At 42.8% G+C, this 24,816-nt stretch overlaps 1 protein-coding gene across 1 annotated transcript in view; it reads right to left on the minus strand.

Moving 5' to 3' along the window:
- The window catches only part of DOK2 (docking protein 2), a 68,236-nt gene that overhangs the window by 2,863 nt on the left and 40,557 nt on the right, over positions 1-24,816 (minus strand). The window contains exons 3-4 of the mRNA XM_077469802.1: positions 5,916-6,018; positions 2,513-2,682 (exon numbers count right to left, since the gene is read on the minus strand). Coding sequence (XP_077325928.1) covers positions 2,513-2,682; positions 5,916-6,018 — 273 coding nt within the window. The remainder of the gene's footprint in view (positions 1-2,512; positions 2,683-5,915; positions 6,019-24,816) is intronic.

Genomic DNA, 24,816 nt, shown 5'->3' on the forward strand with positions numbered 1-24,816 from the left:
ATTTTACATTAGGCTAGTAGAGATCAATGCTTTTACCCTAATCAATTTTGCCACAACATACTGCTGAGGTCTAAGGGCACCCACACATCATATACCAAAGGGCCGCAGGTTGGGCATCAAGGTGCAAGGAATAGTCCCTCACCTATTCTCTTCTTCTATTGGTCAGTTAGACATCACAAAAAAATTCAAGTTACAACTGACCTGTACTACATAGGGCACCGCTGATTCCAGACACATTCTTGCACAAGACACACAATAAGTGTACTTTTTAACATTATTATTTTATAATCTGCATTTTCTTTTTTAACTGCAATGGATTTTTTTTTCTTATTAAGACCATATTTGATTTTTTATGCAAAAAGGGAAATGCTTTTATTGTGCTGAGTATGCACTACCTGCTTGCACCAAGCACAGTAACAAGTGGGTACTGGAAAGCTCCTAATGCATACTTTGGAGCTTTCCAATCATGTGACTGTTGTAACTGTCAATCACAGTGGTCACATGATTGGATTTCTCGACTCCGCCTCTTAACATTTATAACCTCCTAAAGGGCCAGGCAGCAGGAAGGGGTTAAAAATAAGTGCCTACACTTTTTAAAATCCAGTAATACACTGTCTTACCCTGCTCACGGTCAGTCGCTCTCCATCTTTGGCATTGTGCCTAAAATCAGAGCCACTAAAAGCCAATCTGCTGACAGCCTAAAGATTTACTACTGCTCAGGGTCTCTGGGCTTCAGCAAAAGGACAGTCTCTGGAAAGAAGAAACAGGAGCAATGCTGGAGACAATTTACAGTGCACACTAATTTTGGTAGCATAATTATTTATGTGGAATGTATGCTCTTTGTTAACCCCTTAAAGACTGGAAGATTTTCCCCCTTAATGACCAGGCCATTTTTTGAGATACGGCACTGCGTCGCTTTAACTAACAAGTCGTGCGATGCTGTACCCAAACAAAATTGATGTCCCTTTTTTCCCACAAATAGAGCTTTCTTTTGGTGGTATTTGATCACCTCTGTGGTTTTTATTTTTTGTGCTATAAACAAAAAAAGAGTGACAATTTTGAAAAAAAAAAAACAATATTTTTTACTTTTTGGTATAGTAAATATCCAAAAAAACAAAACAAAACAAATGTCTTTATCAGTTTAGGCCAATATGTAGTCTTCTACATATTTTTGGTTAAAAAAATTGCGATAAGTGTATATTGATTGGTTTGTGCAAAAGTTATAGCGTCTAAAAAATAGGGGATATATTTATGGAATTTTTATTATAGTTTTTTTTTTTTTTTTACTGCGACATTGCAACAGACAGATAAGACACCTTTGACATGTGCACACCCCCTAAAGCCCTTAAAGTGGCCACCGTACAGCCGTCGTGCAGAAGAGCCAACCTGTTGGCGGCTGGTTGGCAACTAGTTAAAGAACATTTTTTCGATTAAATTGTTATGGGTAAAGTTCCCCTTTAAAAGGAATGTCTCAAAGTTAATTAGATATTGGCTATAATCATATTTAACAGTGACACTGACCTGAGGACATCTCTGCACCATTAAACAGTGAATGGCACAATGGTGACACTCCCAAATGAGACCATCACATGATGCCCTGTACTCACACTATGTTCTTGTTCTTATATATATATATATATATATATATATATATATATATATATAATATGTTCATATCAGTCCCTACCCTCAAGGAGCTTACAATCTAAGGTCCCCAACTCACATTCATGCATAGATGGGCCAATTTAGACAGGAACCAATTAACCTACCAGCATGTCTTTTGCAGTGTGGGAGGAAACCGGAGTAAACCCACGCAGGTACAGGGAGAACATGCAAACTCCAGGCAGGTGGTGCTGTGGTTGGGATTCAAACCAGTGAACCTTTTTACTGCTACGTGAAAGTGCTACCCACTACACCACTGTGCCTCCCAGTTGTACCCTGTCAACAGTCTCCTTGCTATCACAATACAATAATGCCCTGTACACACGGTCGGACTGTCCGACAGAAAATGTGCAATCCGATTGTGTTGTCGGAAAATCCAATCGCATGTGGGCTCCATCTGACTTATTCCGCTGGAATTTCCGACACACAGTTTGAGAGCAGGATCTAAAATTTTCCGACAACAAAATCTGATCGTTTCAATTCAGATCATGTGTAGACAATTCCGATGGACAAAGTGTCACGTATGCTCAGAATAAATTACGTGACGAACGCTATTGGCTAGTCCTGTCATATGTGTTCTACATTACCTCGTTCTGAACGATCGGATTTTCCGACAACTTTGTGCGACCGTGTGTATGCAAGAGAAGTTTGGGCCAAAATCCGTTGGAAAAAATAAGACGGAATTTGTTGTCGGAATGTCCGACCGTGTGTATGGGGCATTTATCAGCCGGAAGGACACACTTGATGTGGGTGGGGGAATCAGCAAATTTTTTTCATTCAACTTGCTGGTTGAACGAAAAAAAAAAAAAGAATAAGAGGGTAGCTGTTTTAAAAATAGTGAACTATTTACCTTGTCTCTCCCAAATCTTCTTAGATATGGATAAGGCCAGCTGAAAAGGAGACTGCCCGTCTGACGATCTCGCAGCAACAGGCATTTGCTTTCTGCTACAAGTGTGTACACACCGGACAGACCACACCGAATGGAAGCTTCCGTCTGTCTCACCCGCACCGCAAACTGACCTGTGAAAGCAGAAAGCTTGCGGGTAAATTCAAGTTAGCCTATATAAAAAAGCAATAAAAAACATTCACAGCACTTATCATATTGATAATGATTACGAAATATTTGGGAGGCTGGATGTCATATCGTTGGAGGAGGGTACTTTAGGATGTAAGTGCTCCATAATGTGCACATAGGATGTTCAAGAGCACTGAGTGTCTCTAAAGATTAAATACTTTAAGTATCAGGGTCTGTCTACTGTAATCATGATCAGTGCACATTTTGCGTCCCCTATGCTAACATCCCTTAAAGCTGAACTCAAGCTTTAAAGGGATAGAGTTGTACAGCCATCTCTCCTGTACTGAAAATGCTCACTCTGATTTCACTGCACACTGTTCTGCAAGTCAGGTATCCATGCAAAAAAAAGGAGAAAGGCTTGTGCCATGGAAGTTGCCTAAAACATTGTTTTGTTATTGCAGGTGAACAACAGTCAAAAAATCCAACGCGTTTCAGCCATCAGAACTTAATTATGGCTAACAAATAAGTGACACAAAACATTGTGATAAACATTGTGATGTATGTTTTTATATACTCTTATGTACAATTGTATGCTGATAGTGCTCTTTTTGTATTTTTTGTATGTTTTGATACTTGCTGCCACCCCTTCTTTGGGCCATGTGAGGGTCATTTAGTCTACACGATTCAAGCTGTTTTGTGTCACTTATTTGTTAGCCATGATTAACCACTTGCCGACCAGCCGCAGCAGTTGTACTGCGGCAGCATGGCTCGGCTGCGCAAATCGCAGTTATGCTAAGTTGGTAACATAAACGGCCACTAGGGGGTGCTTGCTGATGCCAGTTCCCAGCGGTCTCGATCACCGCTGGGCTCCCGCAATCGCTCGGGGGAAACGGAGAACCAGGAGCTGTGTGTGTAAACAAACAGTTTCCGGTTCTCTGAGCAGTGAACTGACAGATCGTCTGTTCATACAGAGTATGAACAGCGATCTGTTAGTTTCCCTGCACAGTCCCATCCCGCCTTCAGTTAGAACACTCCCTAGGATACATATTAACCCCTTCGCTGCCCCCTAGTGTTAACCCCTTCACTGCCAGTGAGATTTTTACAGTAATCAATGCACTGATCGATGTATGAATGTGAATGGTCCCAAAAAATGTGTCAAAATTGTCCGACGTGTCTGCCATAATGTCGCAGTCACGATAAAAATTGCCGCTATTACTAGTGATAAAAAAATTATTAATAAAAATGTCATAAAACTATCCCCTATTTTGTAGACGCTATAACATTTGCTTATTGCGTTTTTTTGTTTACCAAAAATATGTAGAAGAATACGTATCGGCCTAAACTGAGGGAAAAAAATTTTTTTTTATTTTTTTGGGGGATATTTATTATAGCAAAAAAAAAAAAATGCAGAGGTGATCAAATACCACCAAAAGAAAGCTCTATTTGTGGAAAAAAAGGACGTCAATTTTGTTTGGGAGTCACGTCGCACGACCGTGCAATTGTCAGTTAAAGCGACGCAGTGCCGAATCGCAAAAAGTGCTCTGGTCTTTGGCCAGCCAAATGATCCGGGGCTTAAGCGGTTAAGGCCTGATGGCCAAAAATGCATTGGCTTTTTTTGACTGTTGTTCACCTGCAATAATAAAACAATGTTTTAGCTGACTTCCATGGCACCAGCCTTTCTCCCTTTTGTGCATGGATTATACATGGAGGTTCGCACATACTTCCCAGGCTGAGCGCTGTGTTCTTGAGGCTCACCAGGCATTACACAGGCAGTATTAGCTCGGATGCACCTGTTCCTGGCTCAAGGATGTCCAGCATCATCTAGCCCTTTCCTCCCCTCTTTAAGCTAGCCATTCACTGAGCGAATTTTTGTTCCTGATAACCCAGATGAAATTCACTTCATGCCATCACTCTTCCCAACATCCTTTGATTGAAAAAAATTAACATTTTTAATCAAAGGAGATGGACAGAATTTTGTTGTAATTTTGTCCAATCAAATGCTGCCCCTGTTCGAGTATTCTTAGAGCTGCCAATGCAGGCTCTCAGAACATAGCAGCCAATACTGTGGATTTTTTATCTGAGGAATCCGTTGTTTTCTATTTAGCAATGCAGGCTGAACGAAAAAATCTATCACTGTATGGTAATCTTTACTGTGTATGGCCAACCTTTTCGTTCATTGAAATTCTGTGCTTTTATTCATGGAAGCTCAGCATCACGAGTGGGCATTACCCTTGGGCTCCTGACATGAGTACTCAGCAGGGGTGGACTGACAACTCATGGGGCCCCCCGGCAATAGGAGATTATGGCGCCCCCAGGCAATCAGAGATTATGGGGCCACACAGTATACAATCACACAGTATACACATACATGTACACACAGTATACACAGACTTGTTTCTATTGATTGAGAAGGTACTGGAGAGGTGGGGCAGCTATAATCTCTGGATTTTTAGACCAAAAGTATGTCGGTAAGGGATATTTCAGAGACAAATGTAAGAAAAAACACAGATTTTTACATACTGTCCCTGGTTTTACTGAGGCTGGCAACCCTGATGGGGCCCCCAAGTGGCACGGAGCTCACGGGCAGTGCCCGAGTGGCCGAATAGTCAGTCCGCCCCTGGTACTGAGGCAGGGTGCTGTGATGTTTTCAGCAAGTCATGTACAGCACCCTGCCAGTCTCTCCCACCCGCCATGATATGCCTTCTCTGCACAGAAAAGCACAAAGACCCAATGATATCACTAGCTAAAAATAAGGTATGCAATAAAAACAAAAAGGTTTTCTTTGAAAAATTCATTATCATGTTGAAAAAGGGGGAAAGAAGGTATCAGGGAAGACAACAAATAATATAAATATAATATAATCCTTAGCTTTAAAGGCATAGCACCCTTTGGCAAGTATTTCATAGCAGTAAATTTAAAGACATTGCTGGAGAATGCAAAATTTGACATAAAGCTTTGTGCAGTTTTGCGGGAGAAGCCAAGTGCCAATTACACAAATACGTGGATCCAGCTTCAGTTTAAAAATTTTATGTTGCCATAGTGGGGAAAAAAAGATTTTGAAATATACTGTATTTTGTTAGCTTTAGGAAGTTTAAACTCCAGACTTCAATTGAAACGAAAAGCTAACGTTAAATTACAAAATTACTTTTGTAGCAATATAAATTATATTTTGTAAGGAAAGTGAAGCTTTCCTTTGATGTGTCCAGCTCTCATTTCTATAAGAAGGAATCATTCTTACCTGGTGTGGCCTCGTGGCTTGTGCTGTAGAGGGAGTTTTCCTGCAGCTGTAGTCCTTCTGAAGGTAAGGGCTGACTGCCTGATCTCTCAAGAATCCGCCGTTCCTGGAATCAAAGACAGCTATGTAACTGGAGAAAATTTTGTTTGTTTAACTGCACATTGAGTACAAAAGTTTTTCCACAATGGTAATAACTAAAAATTGGGGTTCTTTCTGTGTTGTCCCACCAATGAGGATTTAAACCCAACTCTGGGCTTGGATTCCCCTTTGCTTGCAGCCCACTCCCTTTGAAGCACCCTCACATCCCTTACATAAATCAGTATACATACTTTTTTTTTCTTCAGGTGTCTTCAAGCCAGTTATGTCACAGGCAGGGGCGAAACTACCGCCATAGCGATCCACACGGGCGCTATGGGGCCTGCAGCCAAATGGGGCCCGGTGAGGATGAGAGCACTGCCAGCACAGTCTCCCAGCCAAGAAAAGAGAGAGGAGAGGAAGAGGCAAGCTGTCCGTATCAGCAGAGAGCGGAATTGCACGCTGTAACAGCTTTCATTAGAACTTCCAGTGTTCTCAGGGCTCAAGTCACATAGCTCCACCTCTTGGCCCGGTACCTTTAATAGACAGAATGCCGGTCCAATGCGGGACTTGTGACATCATCAAAGGCGTCGGGCCAAGAGGTGGGGCTATGTGACGATGAGCCCCGGGAAGACGGGAAATTCAAATTAAAGCTATTACAGCGGGCAATCTCGCTCTCTGCTGATATGGCGGCTTGCCTCTTCCTCTGCACAGGTGAGGCTGTATGGGGCACAGGCAGGCCAGGCTGTATTGGGCACAGGCAACACTGTATTGGGCACAGGTCATGCTGCATTGGACACAGGCATGCTATTCTGTATTGGGCACAGGTCACGCTGTATGGGGCACAGGTCATACTGCATTGGGCACAAGTCACACTGTATGGGGCACATTTCACGCTTTATGGGGCACATTTCACGCTGTATGGTGCACAGGTCATGCTGTATGGGGCACATGTCATGGTGTATGGGGCACAGGTCACGCTGTATGGGGCACACGTCATGCTGTTTGGGGTACAGGTCATGCTGCATTGGGCACAGGTCACACTGCATTGGGCACAGGTCACCCTGTATGGGCCACAGGTCACATTGCATTGGGCACAGGTCACTCTGTATGGGCCACAGTTCACGCTGCATTGGGCACAGGTCACACTGTATGGGGCACAAGTCACGCTGCATTGACACTAGGGCGGTTGTGGGGGGGTGGCTGTTTGCAGGGGGGGGGCATACAGCATTTTGCTATGGGGCCCTGTGATTTCTAGTTAAGACCCTGGTCACAGGTCCTATTCACCCGCTTCTTTAGGCAGATCTTAAATGCAGCACAAAGTGGTGGTGCAAAGCGAAGCTTAGAGCCTTGACACTCTGGGATCATAGGAAGCAGGTTGATTGATGCTGGGCATCATTCAACCCAAAAGCAGAGCGGCACAGTACCTCTGGGTGGGTGTATATTGCAGCTAGAATTGCCATTTTATTTTTATGAGCTGCTGGAGGGTTGTATTTTGATGCACATTGCCATAGGTGTGCGCAGCCTATTGCATTAAGGTGTGTACCCCAAAGTTCAAACACACATGCGCAGTAAAGCAGTGGATCATGTTGGTGTCAGGTTTTTTTTCATTATTTATATATATATTTTTTTAAATTAAAATATTGTTTGCATTAAAAAAAATTATGAAAATTAAAAAAAAAAAAAAAATTGTAAAAAATAACAAAATACAATAATAAAAACAAAAATATATATATTTTTTACAATGTGTTAGGAACCCCATTAAGGGGCATTGGTGAAATAGCAGAGAAAGGGAGTGAGGACAGAGATTTCCCAGTTCCTTTCTCTGTAGCCTCAGCTGCCATGGGGGTTAAGCAGGGGGAATCTGCATTGCATAGGGTGATTAGGGTGTGCCCAGGCACACCTGGTACACCCTGTGTGCACACCTATGCACATGGCCCACATTGGAATTGGGTCCTAAGCTGTCATTGTTTCAAACAGGCAGAAAAGTGGCTTTGTGTTGAGCACTTCCACTTTGCAGCATTAGGATCCTTGGTTGAATCCCATCCAGGAGACTACCCGCATTGAGTTTGCTTTCAGTCCCCGGAAAGAAACGCGCTATAGAAAAAAAAATGTAAAAAAATCAAATGTAGAAAAAGAGTTGGTTGGTATTTAATCAGATGCAAACTATCAGATAATTAAGTTTATTGAAAATGTAAAATTATTAAAATGTTCAAACTAGCAAAACTCTCCAAAAAGCTTAAATAGTTGTTTGTGACTCTAACAGCATTTCAAATCAAAGCTAAAACTTGCCATAGATGAGTAGTTTTAGTAGTTTTTAAAAAAATTTCACATGGGGTTCCCAAATGGCCTGGTATGGATTGGGGAGGGGCCCATACCGTTTTTTTTAAACATTTTGCTGTTTCCGGCAATGGTATTGTATTGCCGCCTATTTAACCGCTTGCCGACCAGCCACTGTCATTATACTGCGGCAGGTTGCCACGATCTGACGTACAGCCACCATACCTGTATGTCGGCTCCTTTAAGTGGGATAGCAGGCGCACGCCCACTGCACTGCAGGGGTGCCGATGCTCATGGATGGCGGTCGCGATGTCTGGCGGCCACGTGTGTTCGCGGGCCCGAGAGGCAAAATAAGGACATGTGTGTGCAGACACACAAACTCCTGTTCTATGAGGAGAAGAGAGGCAGATCTTGAGTTCCTACTAGCTAGGAACCATGATCTGCCATCTCCTATAGTCAGTCCCATCCCCCCACAGTTAGAACACACACATAGGGAACACAGTTAAACCCTTTATCGCCACCTAGTGTTAACCTCTTCCCTGCCAGTGACATTTATACAGTAATCAGTGCATTTTTATAGCACTGATCACTATATAATTGTCAATCGTCCCAATAATGTGTCAAAAGTGTCCGATGTATCCGCCATAATGTCGCAGTCCCGATAAAAATCAATAAAAAAATAAAAATGCCATTAATCTATCCCCTATTTTGAAGATGCTATAACTTTTAAACAAAGCAATCAATATACGCTTATTGCGATTTTTATTACCAAAAATATGTAGAATATATATCGGCCTAAACTGAGGAAAAAAATGTGCTTTTTTTAAAAAAAAAATGGGGATATTTATTATAGCAAAAAGTGCAAAATAATGTGTTTTTTCACAATTGTCTCTCTTTTTTTGTTTATAGGGCAAAAAATAAAAACTGCAGAGATGATCAAATACCACCAAAAGAAATCTCTATTTGTGGGAAAAAAAGGACGTCAATTTTGTTTCGGTACAGCATCGCACGACTGCGCAATTGTCAGTTAAAGTGACACAGTGCTGTATCACAAAAAATGGCCTGGTCATTGAGCAGCCAAATCTTCCGGGGCTGAAGTGGTTAATAAAACGTACCGGATTAAAAATAAATAAAAAAATAGACTACTAGAAATAAGGCTGCACAGGAGGAGGTACACGCCACCATCCCCACTAGTAAAAATTAGGTTGCTTTAGTAAGAGGTTTGTTGCTTGACCCTGGTACCCAGATCTACTAAGTGACTGGTCTATTTTGCAGTATTTGCTGCTTTCACCCCAGGAATGGTCTCTGTCTAGACCAACACATCAATCTTTGCCGAACATTTTTTTTTACCCCTTCCATTCTACAATTTGTACAAGTGCCCCATGTTCGAACAGCGAGTGATGCTGGCTAAACAAGGAGAGAATCTGCAGGACTGAACTCAGCCTTGAACAGAACACAGCTGGGCGATACAGAGGCAGGAGAGGCTCCAGCCTCAGCTCCATCCCCTACAACATGGTACCCAAAGCAGTTGCCTCTTCTGCCTCTGCCTTGACCTATCCCCAGTGTTATGCAATAAGCAAACTAAAACTGAACATTTTTTAACTTTTGTCCCCATTTCTGCTTATTAAAAAACAAATGACCAAATGAGGGCCCCAGAAGTTCTAAAAAAGGGTTCAAAAATCATTATGGTAAGCTGAGAGGTTTAAAAAATACCAAAGCTTCAAAATTTGGTCTGGTCACGGGTGCTTTGTTTACTCCTGGACTTGAAAGGGTTTAACCATGATGATGCATTTAATTTATGTCCCATCATTGTGTGCATAAAATTAGAGTTAGGACTATTCTAGACACATTCATTTTTATATTAGCAACCATTAAAAGACATATATATAATCGCCCTTTAATAAGGTTTTATTGGCATCTCTAAATATATTTGCTTTTCGAGACTACAGCATTTTTTTTAGATTGTTTCCTTTTGATCATCTGTATTTAAGCTTTCAAAATTCTGTAAACGCTTATTGTTACAGGAAAGAAAAATCAGGTTATATTGATTCAGTCTAAACTGCGTAGTCCAATCTTGTCATTCAGGGGGATTGTCATGGGGCCGGAGGGAATTGCCTGCTGATTTTAGCAGTAAAATACAAATAATATTTGCAAAAATCTGCTATGTAAGCGCGCAGACATGTAGACAGGATTTACTTTTATTGTCTGACTTTGTATTAATCGTGCAATATTGATAAGGTCCAGGAAAGAATAAAATAATCACATCACATTTTACAGATGTGAGAACATTTTTGCACAGCATAGTCAAGTGTAATAGATAACAGTGTAGTATGTTTGGATGCATAGGCAATTAAACATAATTTTTTTTCTTTTTTTCAAATATAATTTTTAGTGAATCCCAGAAAGGGCAAAACCAAGTCATTACATCCATAAATTACATTGGAACATCAATCATATAACTTACACGTCCAGCAAATAATACATAGGTCTCAAGTAAAGTAAAGAGTATCTTCTTCTAGTTAGTTCATCACAAAATTTAAAATGGTGGTTGTATACCCTCCTTTGTAATTTTTACCTACAGGTAAGCCTATAATAAGGCTTACCTGTAGGTAAAATTAATATCTCCTATGGTTTTAAAGGTAAAATGAATATCTACTACGGTTTAAGAGATATTATTATTATTATTATTATTATTATTATTATTATACAGGATTTATATAGCGCCAACAGTTTGTGCAGCGCTTTACAATATGAGGGCAAACAGTACACCTCCAATACAAATCAATACAGGAGGGATCACAGGGCCCTGCTCGTTAGAGCTTACAATCTAGAAATTCACTTTGTATGCAGCTGCTCTGAATGTCCGGCTGAAGGTCCGGCAGATGCTGCTGGACCTTGCCGGGAAGAAGAAGCATTCACGTGGGAGTGATGTCTTTGCGGCTCTGGCCACTCACAGCGCCGGAGCTGTGAACTCGGAAGAATCGCCGAGGGCAAAATGTCAGCTCCCTCAGCGTGGACCAGCCTGAGATATGGGGGTTTGATCTAAGGTAAGCATTTCATATTGAGCTAGTATGCGGTGCATACTAGCTCATTATGACTTTGCCTTACAGGTTTTTTTTTTTTTTATAGATGTGCGGGTATACAACTGCTTTAAGGTTGAATTACTGAGTAAGGTGTAGGGTTGCCCAATCCTATTTTCCAATTTTCAGGAACCAGAGTAGAGAAGAGGTGCTTAGATCATGAGAGGGTAAGTAGAGAAGAGAAAGAAAAAAAGGGGGGGGGGGAGAAAGGGGGAGGGAGAGAGATTTGAGATGGTGATCGTTCATGACAACAGAGGTAGTCATTCAACAGGGCTTGTTAGAGGACTTATGATCCGCAAAGGCCCGTTCCCTCTTCACAGAGGACAAACAGGTTCCAGAGCCTCCAGGTCTTAGAATATTTTTCACGTTTATGTTGTGCTGTACGTATCAAGTCCTCCATTTTATTGGTATCCTCTACCTTGTGAAGCCAACTAGCAATAGTCGGTGGTAGTTGTTTTTTCCATTGAAGAGGGATACAGGACTTGGCGGCATTTAAGAGGTGTCATACAATTGATTTTTTATACATTTTTGCGGGAATGGTAGAAACGTGTAGCAGAAAGAAAGTTGGATCATTATGAATCTTGTATTCTGTGAATTTTTTGAATTGTTTTCAGGCTTACGCCCAAAAATGTGTCAACTTAGGGCAGGATCAAAATATGTGGAGCAACGTTCCTCTGCCCTCCTGACATCTCCAACAATGGTCAGTTTTTTTCGGATAGCATTTATGTAACATATGAGGAGTAAGGTACCATCTTGTCAAAATGTTATAATTGGTCTCTTGGATTTTTGTACAGATCAATGATTTTAGGAAGAATCTGTTAATATGTTGTTGTTGGGCTGACGTGAATGTACCATCCAAATCCGTTTCCCATTTTCTCATATAGGGTAGATGTGGCTGTTCGGAGGGAGTATTCAAAAGATTATAGGTTTTAGATAAAACTTGTGGTAGGGTCCCATCATCCGAACAGTACACCTGAAAAGTTGTTAACTGGTGACCAGAAAGCTGAGGATTTGGAATAGAATTTTGAAAATGGTGTAACTGGAGGGCGTTCCAAAAAGAAAACTTAAAGGGGACTGTGTCGCTTACCAATGATGTTATAGAAGGCCATCAATCTGCCAAATTTGAAAGGGCCCCACAAAGTTCAAATTCTCAGAAGAGGTCTGGGAGTGACACTGTAGGATCCATCAAAGAGAAGACTAAATCGTCCGCGTACGCTGATATTTTGTATTGGGTACCACTAACTGATAATCCCCGGTTTAGTTGGATTTTGCAGAGAAAGGGATTCAGAGATAAAGCAGAGAGAAGGGGGGATAGTGGACACCCCTATCTTGTTCTATTTGTAATGGGGAAAGGGTTGGAGAGTATTCCGTTGGCCTTGACTTGAGCAGTCGGGTTGGAATAGATTTTGGCAATCCATTATATCATGGTCTCCCCTAAGCCGGTATGTCGAAGAACAGAGAACATAAAATTCCAATTTACACGATCAAACACCCTCTCAGCATCTGTACCAAGAAAAACATAAGGTATATGAGTCATGTTGGCTACATAAAGCAGATTGAGTGCTTTGGCCATATTATTCCTTGCTTCCATAGAAGGGATGAATCCCACTTGGTCTAGGTGAACTAGCTCTTGTTGGTGTTGTGCTAAACGGGTTTCTAAGAGCTTAGTGAACAGCTTGATGTCAAGGTTTAGGAGCAAAATGGGTCTGTAGCTATCACTGGAGGTTGGATCCTTACCTTCCTTGGGAATAACAGAGATATGCGCTTTTAAGTTTTCTCTAGGAAAGACTGTGTCTGACCCAACCATATTAAATAGTTTCACCATATACGGGCCAAGGATTGGAAGAAGAGTTTTATAGTATTGTATTTTAAAGCCATCAAGGCCTGGGGTTTTACCCATTTTCGCTGTGCTGACTGCTGCTGTAGTTCTTCTAGCTTTATGGGGGCTTCCAATTCTTCCCGAATTTCGGATGGAAGCTTAGGTAGCTGGGACAATGAGATATAGTCTTCTATTTGAGTTTGGGGAGGAGATTGACCTGGTAGGTTATAAAGTCCCTGAATTCCTGTACAATCTGTTTCGGCAATACTGATTTTCGACCATTCGGTGGTACAATGTGAGGTATGCACGTTGTCATCAGTTTATACTCTCTGGTCGATCTGGCCAGCACTTTTTCACTGGATTCATAACTCATTTTGCAACAGAATTGCAAGGCTGCTTTGGCTTTTTATTATAATAGGTCAGTGATTTGTCTACGGAGGGACATAAGTTCTAGAGAGAGAGTGGGGGCATGTTTGTGCTGGGATTCAACAGTGTAAATTTTGGAGAGAAGCATAGCAAGCTGTTTCCCTTTCCTTTTTAATTTGTGAACCATGCTTAATAAGTATACCATCTGATAACTGCTTTATGGGCCTCCCACAGAATCCCTGGCTCACAATCCAAATGATCATTCATTTGGAAGTAAAAGTTAAACTCTCTAGTTACCTCTTCTAGTACCTATAGACTTTCATTCAATCTCCAAAAATGAGACCAGGAGGAAGGTACGTCCAAGAGCGCATAAGTCAGTACAATGGGAGCGTGGTCAGACCACGTTATTTCAAGTTTGCGGCGGACCCCATTGACTTTAATGGCAGGCGAACCTTAAAAACCACCAGGTCATATTTTCAGCCACAAAATACTTACTAGCTGTGCACACATAAACCCACAACATGGACACTGACATAACAAAAGTGTTAAGTGAATCTGGGATCGACAACGACCGGCATTCTTTTTTTATCTGTGAAATTTTGACAATTCAGGAGCGCATGAAGGCCATGGAGGAGAGGCAAGATCAGGGCAGGCTATCAAGGGGGTGCAGGAGATGATCAGTGCCACAGCCAGGGCAGTGCAGTCCTGTGCCAGTGTCCCAGTGTGCCAACCTGTGCTTGAGCCCCTCCCTCTTCCCGGCCCTTACCCCCACCTATGCAGGGCTCCACTGCGGTGGTCCGGAGGTGCCAGCCCAGTGCTGATCCTCAGCCATGGTGCTGGCACTGCCTGCTGATTGGCTTCTCCGCTGCTATCTCCCTCACTGTCTGAAACCAGCACCACAATAGAGACTGAGCACTGACACCAGCACCATGATAGAGAGCACTGACACCAGCACCGAGATAGAGAGCACTGACACCAGCACCAAGATAGAGAGCACTGACACCAGCACTGTGCTAGAGAGCACTGACACCAGCACCGTGATAGAGAGCACTGACACCACACCAGCACCATGATAGAGAGCACTGACACCACACCAGCACCGAGTAGCTAGTGATTAGGACCTAGTAGCTAGTGATTTGCAGACTGTCCCTGCTCCAAATACCAAACTGTCCCTCAGTCCCTACACTGATAAAAGACAGCTGCAGAATCGGGCAGCAATCAGCTCAGCAGTCAAGTATAATATGCTTTCTATATTTGAAAGAAAGTATATTATATGTGTACAACCCTATATACTGTACACCTATACCAGTCCTTAAAAGGACCTTTGTGGCCCTAGTAGCTAGTGATTTGCAGACTGTCCCTCAGTCCCTACACCGATAAAAGACAGCTGCAGAATCGGTCAACACTCAGCTCAGCAGTCAAGCTTTCTATATTTGAAAGAAAGTATATTATACGTGTACAACCCTATATACTGTACACCTATACCAGTCCTTAAAAGGACCTTTGTGGACCTAATAGTAATAGCTAGTGATTAAACTGACTGTCCTTGCTCCACATAGCGTCCTGTCCCTACACTGACAAAAGACAACTGCAGAATTGGTCAGCAGTGCACTCAGCAATCAGCAGCACAGCGGTCAGCAGCAGTGCACCAGAACCCTATATACTGTACACCTATACCAGTCCTTAAAGGACCTTTGTGGACCTAGTAGCTAGTGATTTGCAGACTATCCCTGCTCCAAACACCAAACTGTCCCTCAGCCCCTACACTGATAAAAGACAGCTGCAGAATCAGGCAGCAATCAGCTCAGCAGTCAAGTATAATATAATATACACCTATACCAGTCCTTTAAAGGACCTTTGTGGACCTAATAGTAATAGCTAGTGATTAAACTGACTGTCCCTGCTCCACACAGCATCCTGTCCCTACACTGACAAAAGACAGAATGTAAAATGGCCGCCAGATCAGGTCTATTTATAAGGTAGGGGGAATGTCCAATTGTTCATGTGCGGAAATGTCTCAATTGGCTGTCCTGTACCCCATGATGGATGTGTCATCATGGGTCAAAGTTCTTTCACAATGTAAACGCCTATGTCCGCCACGCGAACAGCGCCAGAAGTCCGTCGGTTTGGCGGATCGTGAGCGAGCAAAATTCGCCGCGAACCGACCGCCGGGCGAACCGCAAGGCTATCCCTACCAGGAAGTAATCTATCCTTGTGTAGACTTCATGGGGGGAAGAGTAGAACGTGTAATCTCTCTCTTCCAAGTGTTGCAATCGGCAAATTTTTACTAGTTGGGGTCTATGTAGGGATTGTGCTATCTATTTGTGGCAGCCAGGAGGGACAGACGAAGAGCCTGAAGAAGTGTCTACAGCGGGAATCAGCTCACCCTGCTGAAAATTCCAGAAGTCTGTCTAGATTAGGTTAATAAAGATATCCTGATGATCATTGAGTGCATAAATAGTTGCTAATGTCGCTTGTAAGTCACCAATTAAACCCTTAACGAACACAAAGCGTTGTGGCAAGTCCATGGTAGTCTACTAGATAGTAGTATGGAGACTCCTTTAGAGTTAATGATTTTGTTAGTAGAATGATAGGTCAGAGGATAAAATCTGTTTCTGAGAATAGGAAGTGTATCATCTCTCTTGGATAAATGCTATATCAGCATAGAAGTCTTTCAGATAATTTAAAAGTATTAGTTTTTTCTCAGGTATGTTAGGCCCTTTGCGTTCAGTGATATGATCTTTACATTATCCATCGCCACCTTGGGGGGGGGGGGGGTTGTGATAAGAAAAAAATTTAATAATGACTGGCTATCACCGTCAATCACTACCCTTCGGTCTAAACGTAGCAAATAAAATTTTCAAAAGTACACACCAACTGTAGTCGGGAAGATGTGTACAGTCCTATGTGGGGGAGTGGTTAGAATTAGCCTGTGAAGAGCATTCATAACCCATCCCAACCACCCCAGCAAGGATGAAAGAAGAATAAAACAGCAAACAGCTAAGAAGAAAAATAACAAACAATGCATTTCATATAAACAAGAATCACTGATGGCCATGTCCTATCCCTACAAGCTCCTCCCTCCCAATATTTAAGGAGGAGAGGGCCCCCGAGCAATGTGAGACGGACGCCAGTTGGCACATGTCATTACAGGGCGATATGAGTGGGAAATCTCAACAGCTATCCCATAAGGGAGTTTTTTGTTACATAATATATCATATTGACTCAAATCACATGTGCACAGAGTAAATGCGTTACCATAGACATAGGAATTAGTAGAACCCCGCATATGTCAAATTAAGAGAATATTCCACAGGAGCTCTCCACCCACTGCCCCTATCACTCACGAGTCATATTTCGGGAGGTACCGTTATCCGAATGGCTAGCAAAGAGATAAGAAGAGGCTCAGGGCAATGAGAGTGCCGCGTAGAGAGGACCCAAGAATCAGAGCCCTCTACTATAAAGAGAGGGCGGCTCACCCTTAAGGCATGGTCTGTACCCAGATCAAGTGTTCCCGTATGGCCCAGGACAGTCCAAACCCCCCGAGGATCCAGGAGGGAGGAGAAGGCAGAGGAACACCCCATCCCCCACAAGGCTATCAGGAGTATCATATTAAGGCATGGTCATTTCTCATACAAATGTATGCTCTAATTTTAAACTGCACACTGGTGACATAAGTTGGGGATGTAGTCAGGAACTTGAAAAAAAAACCCACAATGACATGAAACAGAACTGCAATCAAGTGAGTCTGAACAGCAACAGCCAAAATATTAAGGCACTAAGACCTTCGGTCTTCATTAGAAATTAGGTAAAGAAACGGCAGTCCTGCAGCAAATAGGCGATGCATAAGGATTGGTGAAACTACCTATCTCCTCATAGGAAAACAGACAGGGATTCCACGCACCTTCCCAAGGAAGGAAAATATTTGGGAACAAAGCCCTTTAAAGTACCGATTTGTATACATATGGCCACTTCAGGGTCATTTGGACAGTCAAATGGGGAAAGAGCAGACAGGGTCAGTATGGTAAAGTGCCAGAAAGCTGCGTGGAAGTGGTGAGGCACTTAGGTGGGTAAATCACAGTAAGTGCAAGTGGTGAGGAGAATAGGTTTGAAGATAGCATATGCTGTTTAGAAGACATGTAAATCCTCCGATTATAAAAACTCTAAATCGCCGCTGGGTCCTCTGCAGTCTAGGCAGTGGATTCCTCCAGGGTGCCGTCGAACCCAGACGGCCAGTTCCCTGCGGAAGAAACAGCAGCCAGTTCGGGACTGATATAGGGTCAGTCTCCATGAATGTGAAGAGAGTCAGGAAGTCTCCAGGGTGAATGATCGTTGATCTTTTCTGAACATGGCGGAGAGGAGGAAACCCCATCTGTAGGTAATACCCAACTGCCGGGCTAGATCCAAAACAGGGCGTAGTAGGGCTCAGCATTGGAGGGTTGCCCTGGAGAGGTCCGGAAGAATCCTGACAGATGCCCCATCAAAAATCAATGTTTCCAATTTCTCATGCCCTGCGTAGAATATTCTCCTTATGGGTGTAGGGGTCTATCCGACAGAAAACATCTTGCAGTCTGTTGGGGTCTGTGGAGTGGGGGCCCAGAGCCCGATGGATCCAGTCAAATTCCAGGCTTGTGGGGAGGAAATCGCCCACGACTTTACGGAAGATTACAGCCATTGTCTCTGAAAGGTCTTCCTTTCCCGTTGCTTCTGGCAGTCCCGGGAGCTGCAGGTTGTTGCACCGGCTCCTGTCCTCCATATCCTCAATGTGCAGCTGTAGGGCTACAGCAGCATTAACATGGGAGTCCTGAAGAGACTCCAGGGCATATAACCGCTGTTCCAGGGTCGCCACAGAGGATTCTCCTGACTTAAGCCAATCCAACAGGGACTGTACATCCTGTTTGACCTCCTGAAACTCCTGACGGTGAGTTTCCTACAGACGGTTGATGAGCGTTTCTATGTCAGCTTTAGTTAGGAGGGCCTGGAAGAGTGATCGCAGCTCTGCATCCGCTCATGGGGTGAGAGGATGGGAAGAGGAGCCCCGTGGATCCAAGCGGAAAGCGGCAGGGGTGTCTGAATAGGCTTCCGATGCAGAGGATACAACAGGGGAAGTGGGAAGATCTTGTGAGACCAAAGCCTCATGTAGTGACCTTCTTGGTATCGGGAGAGGCCATCCGAGAACTCGAGAAAACCATTGTATTTCCCCTCCGTTTTTAATAGCCCGAGTTGCCTTTGTGTTGCTCTTCGCCTTCCATCGCTTTGCTGAGAATTTAGCTCAATTCTGAACAGTATGTTGAGAATTGAGCAAAATAGGCTGGGGTAGATAGGAAAGGGCCAGGAGCTCAGAAGACACACATCTTTACTCGGCCATATCCAGACCACGCCCCCATTTTGTTTTGTTTTTAATAGCCCAAAGACAATGTAAGAATTCAACTCAACAACCCAAAAGAATAAATAGGAGTTTACTGGCATTCCAAAACAGGCATTCACATTCACAAATCAAGATATCTATTATTATAATAGTTTAAGAACAGCATTTAAAAGAAAAATTGTCTGACATATATCAAACACTAAATCTTATCATACATCTCTATTATCCCACAGACCTTAAAACATGACTTAGTGGTCCATTGAAATGTCCAAATGGGTTGTGGAATATTCTAATGCAATTTGAATCCTTCTTTAGAGGAGAGCAATTATTCATTAAATGCTGTTCTTTAACAATAAATATATTGATTTTACTCATGTAGATGTCTGTTTTGGAATGCCAGTAAAGTTCTATTTATTCCTTTGAGTTGTTCAGTTGTATTACACAGGCATGTTGGCACTCCTATCTGTATGCAGCCACTTTCATAATATATAGCTGATGTAAGACCATATGCTGGTAGATTTTAGAACAAATATTTGTATAGGAATTTGTACAAAAAATGTTAGTACATTTAATGACTCGATGAATGTCATTTGAAAGTGCTTCTTAATTTTGTTTGCTTTTAACATAAATTTTCGGAACAAATTGACTTTCCCAAATGAAAGCTACATACACTGTTAGTAATTCATTCATTTAAAGGACTTGTAAAGTCAGAAGATGTTTTATCTTAAAGCATTCTATGCATTAAGATAAAAAGCCTTCTGTGTGCAACAGCCCCCCTCGGCCCCCTCGGCCCCCCTATTACCTTAGCCTCATCTTTGTCCAGCGATGTCCACGAGTGTCTCAGCCATCCTGGACTTTCCTTCCTCATTGGCTAAGACACAGCAATTGCGCCATTGGCTCCTGCTGCTGTCAATAAAAGTCAGTTAGCCAATCAGGAGAGAGAGGGGAGGGGCCAAACTGCAGCTTTGTGTCAGACTGGTCACAGGGAGCTATATCTCGGCTCAGGTGCCCCTACAGCAAGCAGCTTGGAAGGAGGGGCCAGGAGCACCGAAGAGGGATGTGAGAAGAGGAGGATCCAGGCTGCCCTGTGCAAATCCACTGCACAGAGCAGGTAAGTATAACATATTTATTGTTTTAATAGAAAAAAAAGAGACTTTTCAATCACTTTAGGCTGGGTTCACACTGCTGCGGGGGGAGATCCGGATGTGATTCGCACCGCAAATCACATCCGATCTCCGTAGCGATGCGAGTACAGCCATACAGATAGTATAAATGTGAAAGATGGACCCTCGCGCTATTAAGTGCTCAAACGTGCAGAAATGACTAAATACGTGTCAAAAAATGGAAAAGTAAAAATATAGCAATACAAAATCCACAGTGAAAGTGATACAAAAGTGCAAGTGTTGCTAAAAAATGCAGCGGGACAAAATAGTTAACACCAACTATCACATAAGAATAAACAAAGTAAAAAGTCCTGCGCAAATGGTGCCACTAAAAAATAAATATATAAAGAAATATAAATGTATAAAAAAATATAATATAAAAAGTCAATAAATCAAGGTGAACACACCGATGTGTGAAAACAGTGAAAAATAGGAGAAAAGGCGGGACCAGCTGTTCCAAAATAGATAAATCCAGGCTCTCAGAACTCTCACCTCAAAGATGGAATAATCAGGCAGAGTAACATAACCCCAGAGGATTCTCCTTAATATTTCTCTATGTAATAACCAAGGAATTATAGATGAAGCCTGTAGTACATCCTTCTGCCACTAGAGGGCCATTTCCAATACTTGAATACAACACTGCAGCTTGTAATTCCGTGGTATAGAGCTTGAAAAAAACACAGAGGAGAGGGGGAGAGGGAGAAAGAGAGGGGACTCCAATAGTGTAGTAGTTGAATGAATGGACAAATTTATTAAAGCATAAAAAATGGACTCTCACATAAGCAAAAAAAAGGTAACACAGAGAAGATAAAAATGAAGACCTGGCGTTTTCAGCCAGTCTTACGCTGTTTCCGGTTGTCCACGGCCACCCGGAAACAGCGTAAGACTGGCTGAAAACGCCAGGTCTTCATTTTTATCTTCTCTGTGTTACCTTTTTTTTGCTTATGTGAGAGTCCATTTTTTATGTTTTAATAAATTTGTCCATTCATTCAACTACTACACTATTGGAGTCCCCTCTCTTTCTCCCTCTCCCCCTCTCCTCTGTGTTTTTTTCAAGCTCTATACCACGGAATTACAAGCTGCAGTGTTGTATTCAAGTATTGGAAATGGCCCTCTAGTGGCAGAAGGATGTACTACAGGCTTCATCTATAATTCCTTGGTTATTACATAGAGAAATATTAAGGAGAATCCTCTGGGGTTATGTTACTCTGCCTGATTATTCCATCTTTGAGGTGAGAGTTCTGAGAGCCTGGATTTATCTATTTTGGAACAGCTGGTCCCGCCTTTTCTCCTATTTTTCACTGTTTTCACACATCGGTGTGTTCACCTTGATTTATTGACTTTTTATATTATATTTTTTTATACATTTATATTTCTTTATATATTTATTTTTTAGTGCACCATTTGCGCAGGACTTTTTACTTTGTTTATTCAGACAGATAGTATGGCTGAATTCGCATCGCTCCCGCAGCAAACTCGCACGGGACCCTTTTTTTGGTCCGCAACAGAATCGGATCGCATGGGGGTTCACACCATGTGATCCGATTCCTGTGCGAGTCGGCAGATCGCACTGCGATATGCGGACGGATCTGGGGGTGTCATTAACATATCATTGACACTCCCAGCCATCCGCATAGGGCAGTGTGAACTGCCGGCGGGAGTAATGCGATGCGGGAAAACGCCGCGGATTCGCGGCGTTCCCGCATCGCAGCGGTGTGAACCCGGCCTTAAAGTGAATTGTCCCTTTGCTCCTTCAGATTTTCATGTCACTACAGTCATTAATTAACAATGATTTGACCCCGCTTACCAACCTTCTTGAAATGAAAAGTTTTGAACAAAATCTTGCTTGTGTGCAGTTTTAGAATTGTCTGCCTTCATTTAAGTGACTGGCCGATATAGAAATTGCACTTTGCAATGTAAACTGAATACAGCTGTAGAGTAGATCCTTTGTCAGCATTTTGCAGTCGTCTGTGTTCCCACTAGAGATTTCCTGTTAGTTCCTGTCCAAGTGTCAGAAAGTACTTAAAGGCGGGGGGTGGGAGGTGCACAGAGGGTATTTAGACTAGGTTCACACACACACTATATTGCCAGAAGTATTGGGACGTCCGCCTTAACACGCACATGAACTTTAATGGCATCCCAGTCTCAGTCCATAGGGTTCAACATTGAGTTGGCCCACCCATTGCAACTATAACAGCTTTAACTCTTCTCGGAAGGCTGTCCACAAGGTTTTCGGAGTGTGTTTATGGGAATGTTTGACTGTTGTTCCAGAAGTGCATTTGTGAGGTCAGGCACTGATGTTGGACGAGAAGGCCTAGCTCGCAGTCTCCACTCTGGTTACATAGTAGGTAAGGTTGAATAAAGACAATAGTCCATCCAGTGCAGCCTATGTAGGTGTACATGTGTCAGTGTCGATAATCATTCCCTATATTCCTGTGCAGGAATAGAAGGTGCTCTATCAGGTTGAGGTCAGGACTCTGTGCAGGCTAGGTCAAGTTCCTCCACCCCAAACTCGCTCATCCATGTCTTTATGGACCTTGCTTTGTGCACTGGTGTGCAGTCATGTTGGAACAAGAAGGGGCCATCCCCAAACTGTTCCAAAAAATTGGGAGCATGAAATTGTCCAAAATGTCTTGGTATGCTAATGCCTGAAAAGTTCCTTTCAGTGGATCTAAGGGGCCAAGCCCAACCCCTGGAAAACAACCCCACACCATAATTCCCCCTCCACCTAATGGTTTGGAGGGGCGGCCCAATACTTCTGGCAATATAGTGTGGATGAGCGATTTTGGAAGAACTTGATAGTCCTGAACTCAACCCAATAGAACACCTTTGGGATGAATTAGAGTGGAGACTTCCGCAGCTCTTACTGGTGCCTCTTGCTGACCTCCACATTGATACAGGATACAGTAGCTCATTTCTCAGAATGAAAGGCAGGTTTCAACAGTGCAGGCAGTGGGAAAGTTTAAGTGTTTGTAAACCCTACAATGAAAATCACTTGTCCGCTCACTTTTGGTCTGTTAACCCTTTCGCGGCTGTAACATAAACAGGAACGTTGATGTAACATAAATATAAGAGTAGGGCAATTGTGCCAGTAGCTGAGATGTAATGCGCAGACGTAGTGTAATTGTAGATATAGTTTAATTCTGTGTTAGAGATACAATATTCACAGTATTCAGTAATCAGTCATTAGACATATATTCTTTAATTTGCGTTTGAAAGGACAGAGCCAGCTTTTAAGCTAGAGATGACACCTAGATGCCAGTAAAAGTATCCCATCCAAGTTAACATAGATTGCCACCTTTCTGAAGCCTCAAAAGCAGAGGCCTAGGCATGTTGGCTAGAAGAAACAGCAGGGGACAGTCACAAGGCCCCGAACAGTCTGCCAACTTTGATTAATATCAACACATCTAAGGAATCTATTTTATCTCTCATAAAAGCTAAAATATTAGTTGCAGAGAGATGAAAATAATTCCTTCTGAAGGTACACATGTTGGGCTACAAGTACATGTAAATCTGTATTTGTAGCGCATTTAGAATCCAGGAGAAACCCACAAAACTGTTATATAGTGCCTGATTGCAGCAGCTGAACAGTGATTGGCACTGTCGTGATCGGACTAAAGCACTGGTGTTGGAAAGCCTATTTCCGAAACAGCGATTGGAGTCGCTCTGGGCCAATTCAACTCTGGTAACTTAGAAAACATAGTAACTTGGAAATTAGAACACCCTGTGGACTGGGAAGGGAACCCCTCCCAGGGTTGATTGGCCAAGGGCTAATGTCCAGCCCACATCCATATTTCAATAAACTGAGAAGCATGGGATATTATTATTATTATTCTTATATAGGATTTATATAGCACTGACAGTTTGCACAGCGCTTTACAACTTTAGGGCAGACAGTACAATTACAATACAATTCAATACAGGAAGAATCAGAGAGCCCTGCTCGTTAGATCTTACAATCTAGGAGGGAGGGTCAGGTTATACAAAAGGGTAATACCTGTGGGGGATGAGCTGATGGAGAAAATAGTGCAGTTGTTAGATGGAGGCAGGATAGGCTTCTCTGAAGAGGAAAGTTCTCAGGGATCGCCTAAAAGTGGATAAATTTGGAGACAGTCTGACAGATTGGGGTAGCGAATTCCAGAGGATGGGCGAGGCTCGGGATAAGTCCTGGAGGTGGATATGGGAGGAGGTGATGAGGGAGCTAGAGAGCAGGAGGTCTTGGGAGGAACGAAGAGGGCAACTAGGTTGGTATTTTGAGACTAGGCTAGTGATGTAGCTGGGGGCAGAGTTGTGGATGGCTTTGTAACTTACTGTTAGTATTTTGAATTAAATTTGCTGGACGAGTGGCAGCCAATGGAGGGATTGGCATAGAGGGGTAGCAGACACTGAGTGGTTTGTAAGGGGGATGAGTCTGGCAGCAGCATTCCTGATGGACTGAAGGGTCGATAGTCTATTTAAAGGTAAGCCAATGAGGAGGGAGTTACAGTAGTTGAGGCAAGAGATAACCAAGGAGTGAATCAGGAGCTTTGTGGTTTCATTGGTTAGAAAGGGAAGACGTTTGGAGATGTTGCGGAGGTTAAAGTGGCAAGCTTTGGAAAGTGATTGGATGTGGGTCCAAAAAGAGAGTTCAGAGTCCAGGATAACACCTAACACCCTGGTATGTGGGGATGGGTGGATGGTTGTACCATTGCTCTTGACAGATAAATCAGGGGAAGAGGCACGTGGGGGAGGAAATATTATAAGCTTGGGATAT

This window comes from Lithobates pipiens, unplaced genomic scaffold (assembly GCF_037356315.1).
Source record: "Lithobates pipiens isolate NorthernLeopardFrog02 unplaced genomic scaffold, aLitPip1_a1.2 Scaffold_8, whole genome shotgun sequence".
Taxonomy (NCBI): domain Eukaryota; kingdom Metazoa; phylum Chordata; class Amphibia; order Anura; family Ranidae; genus Lithobates; species Lithobates pipiens.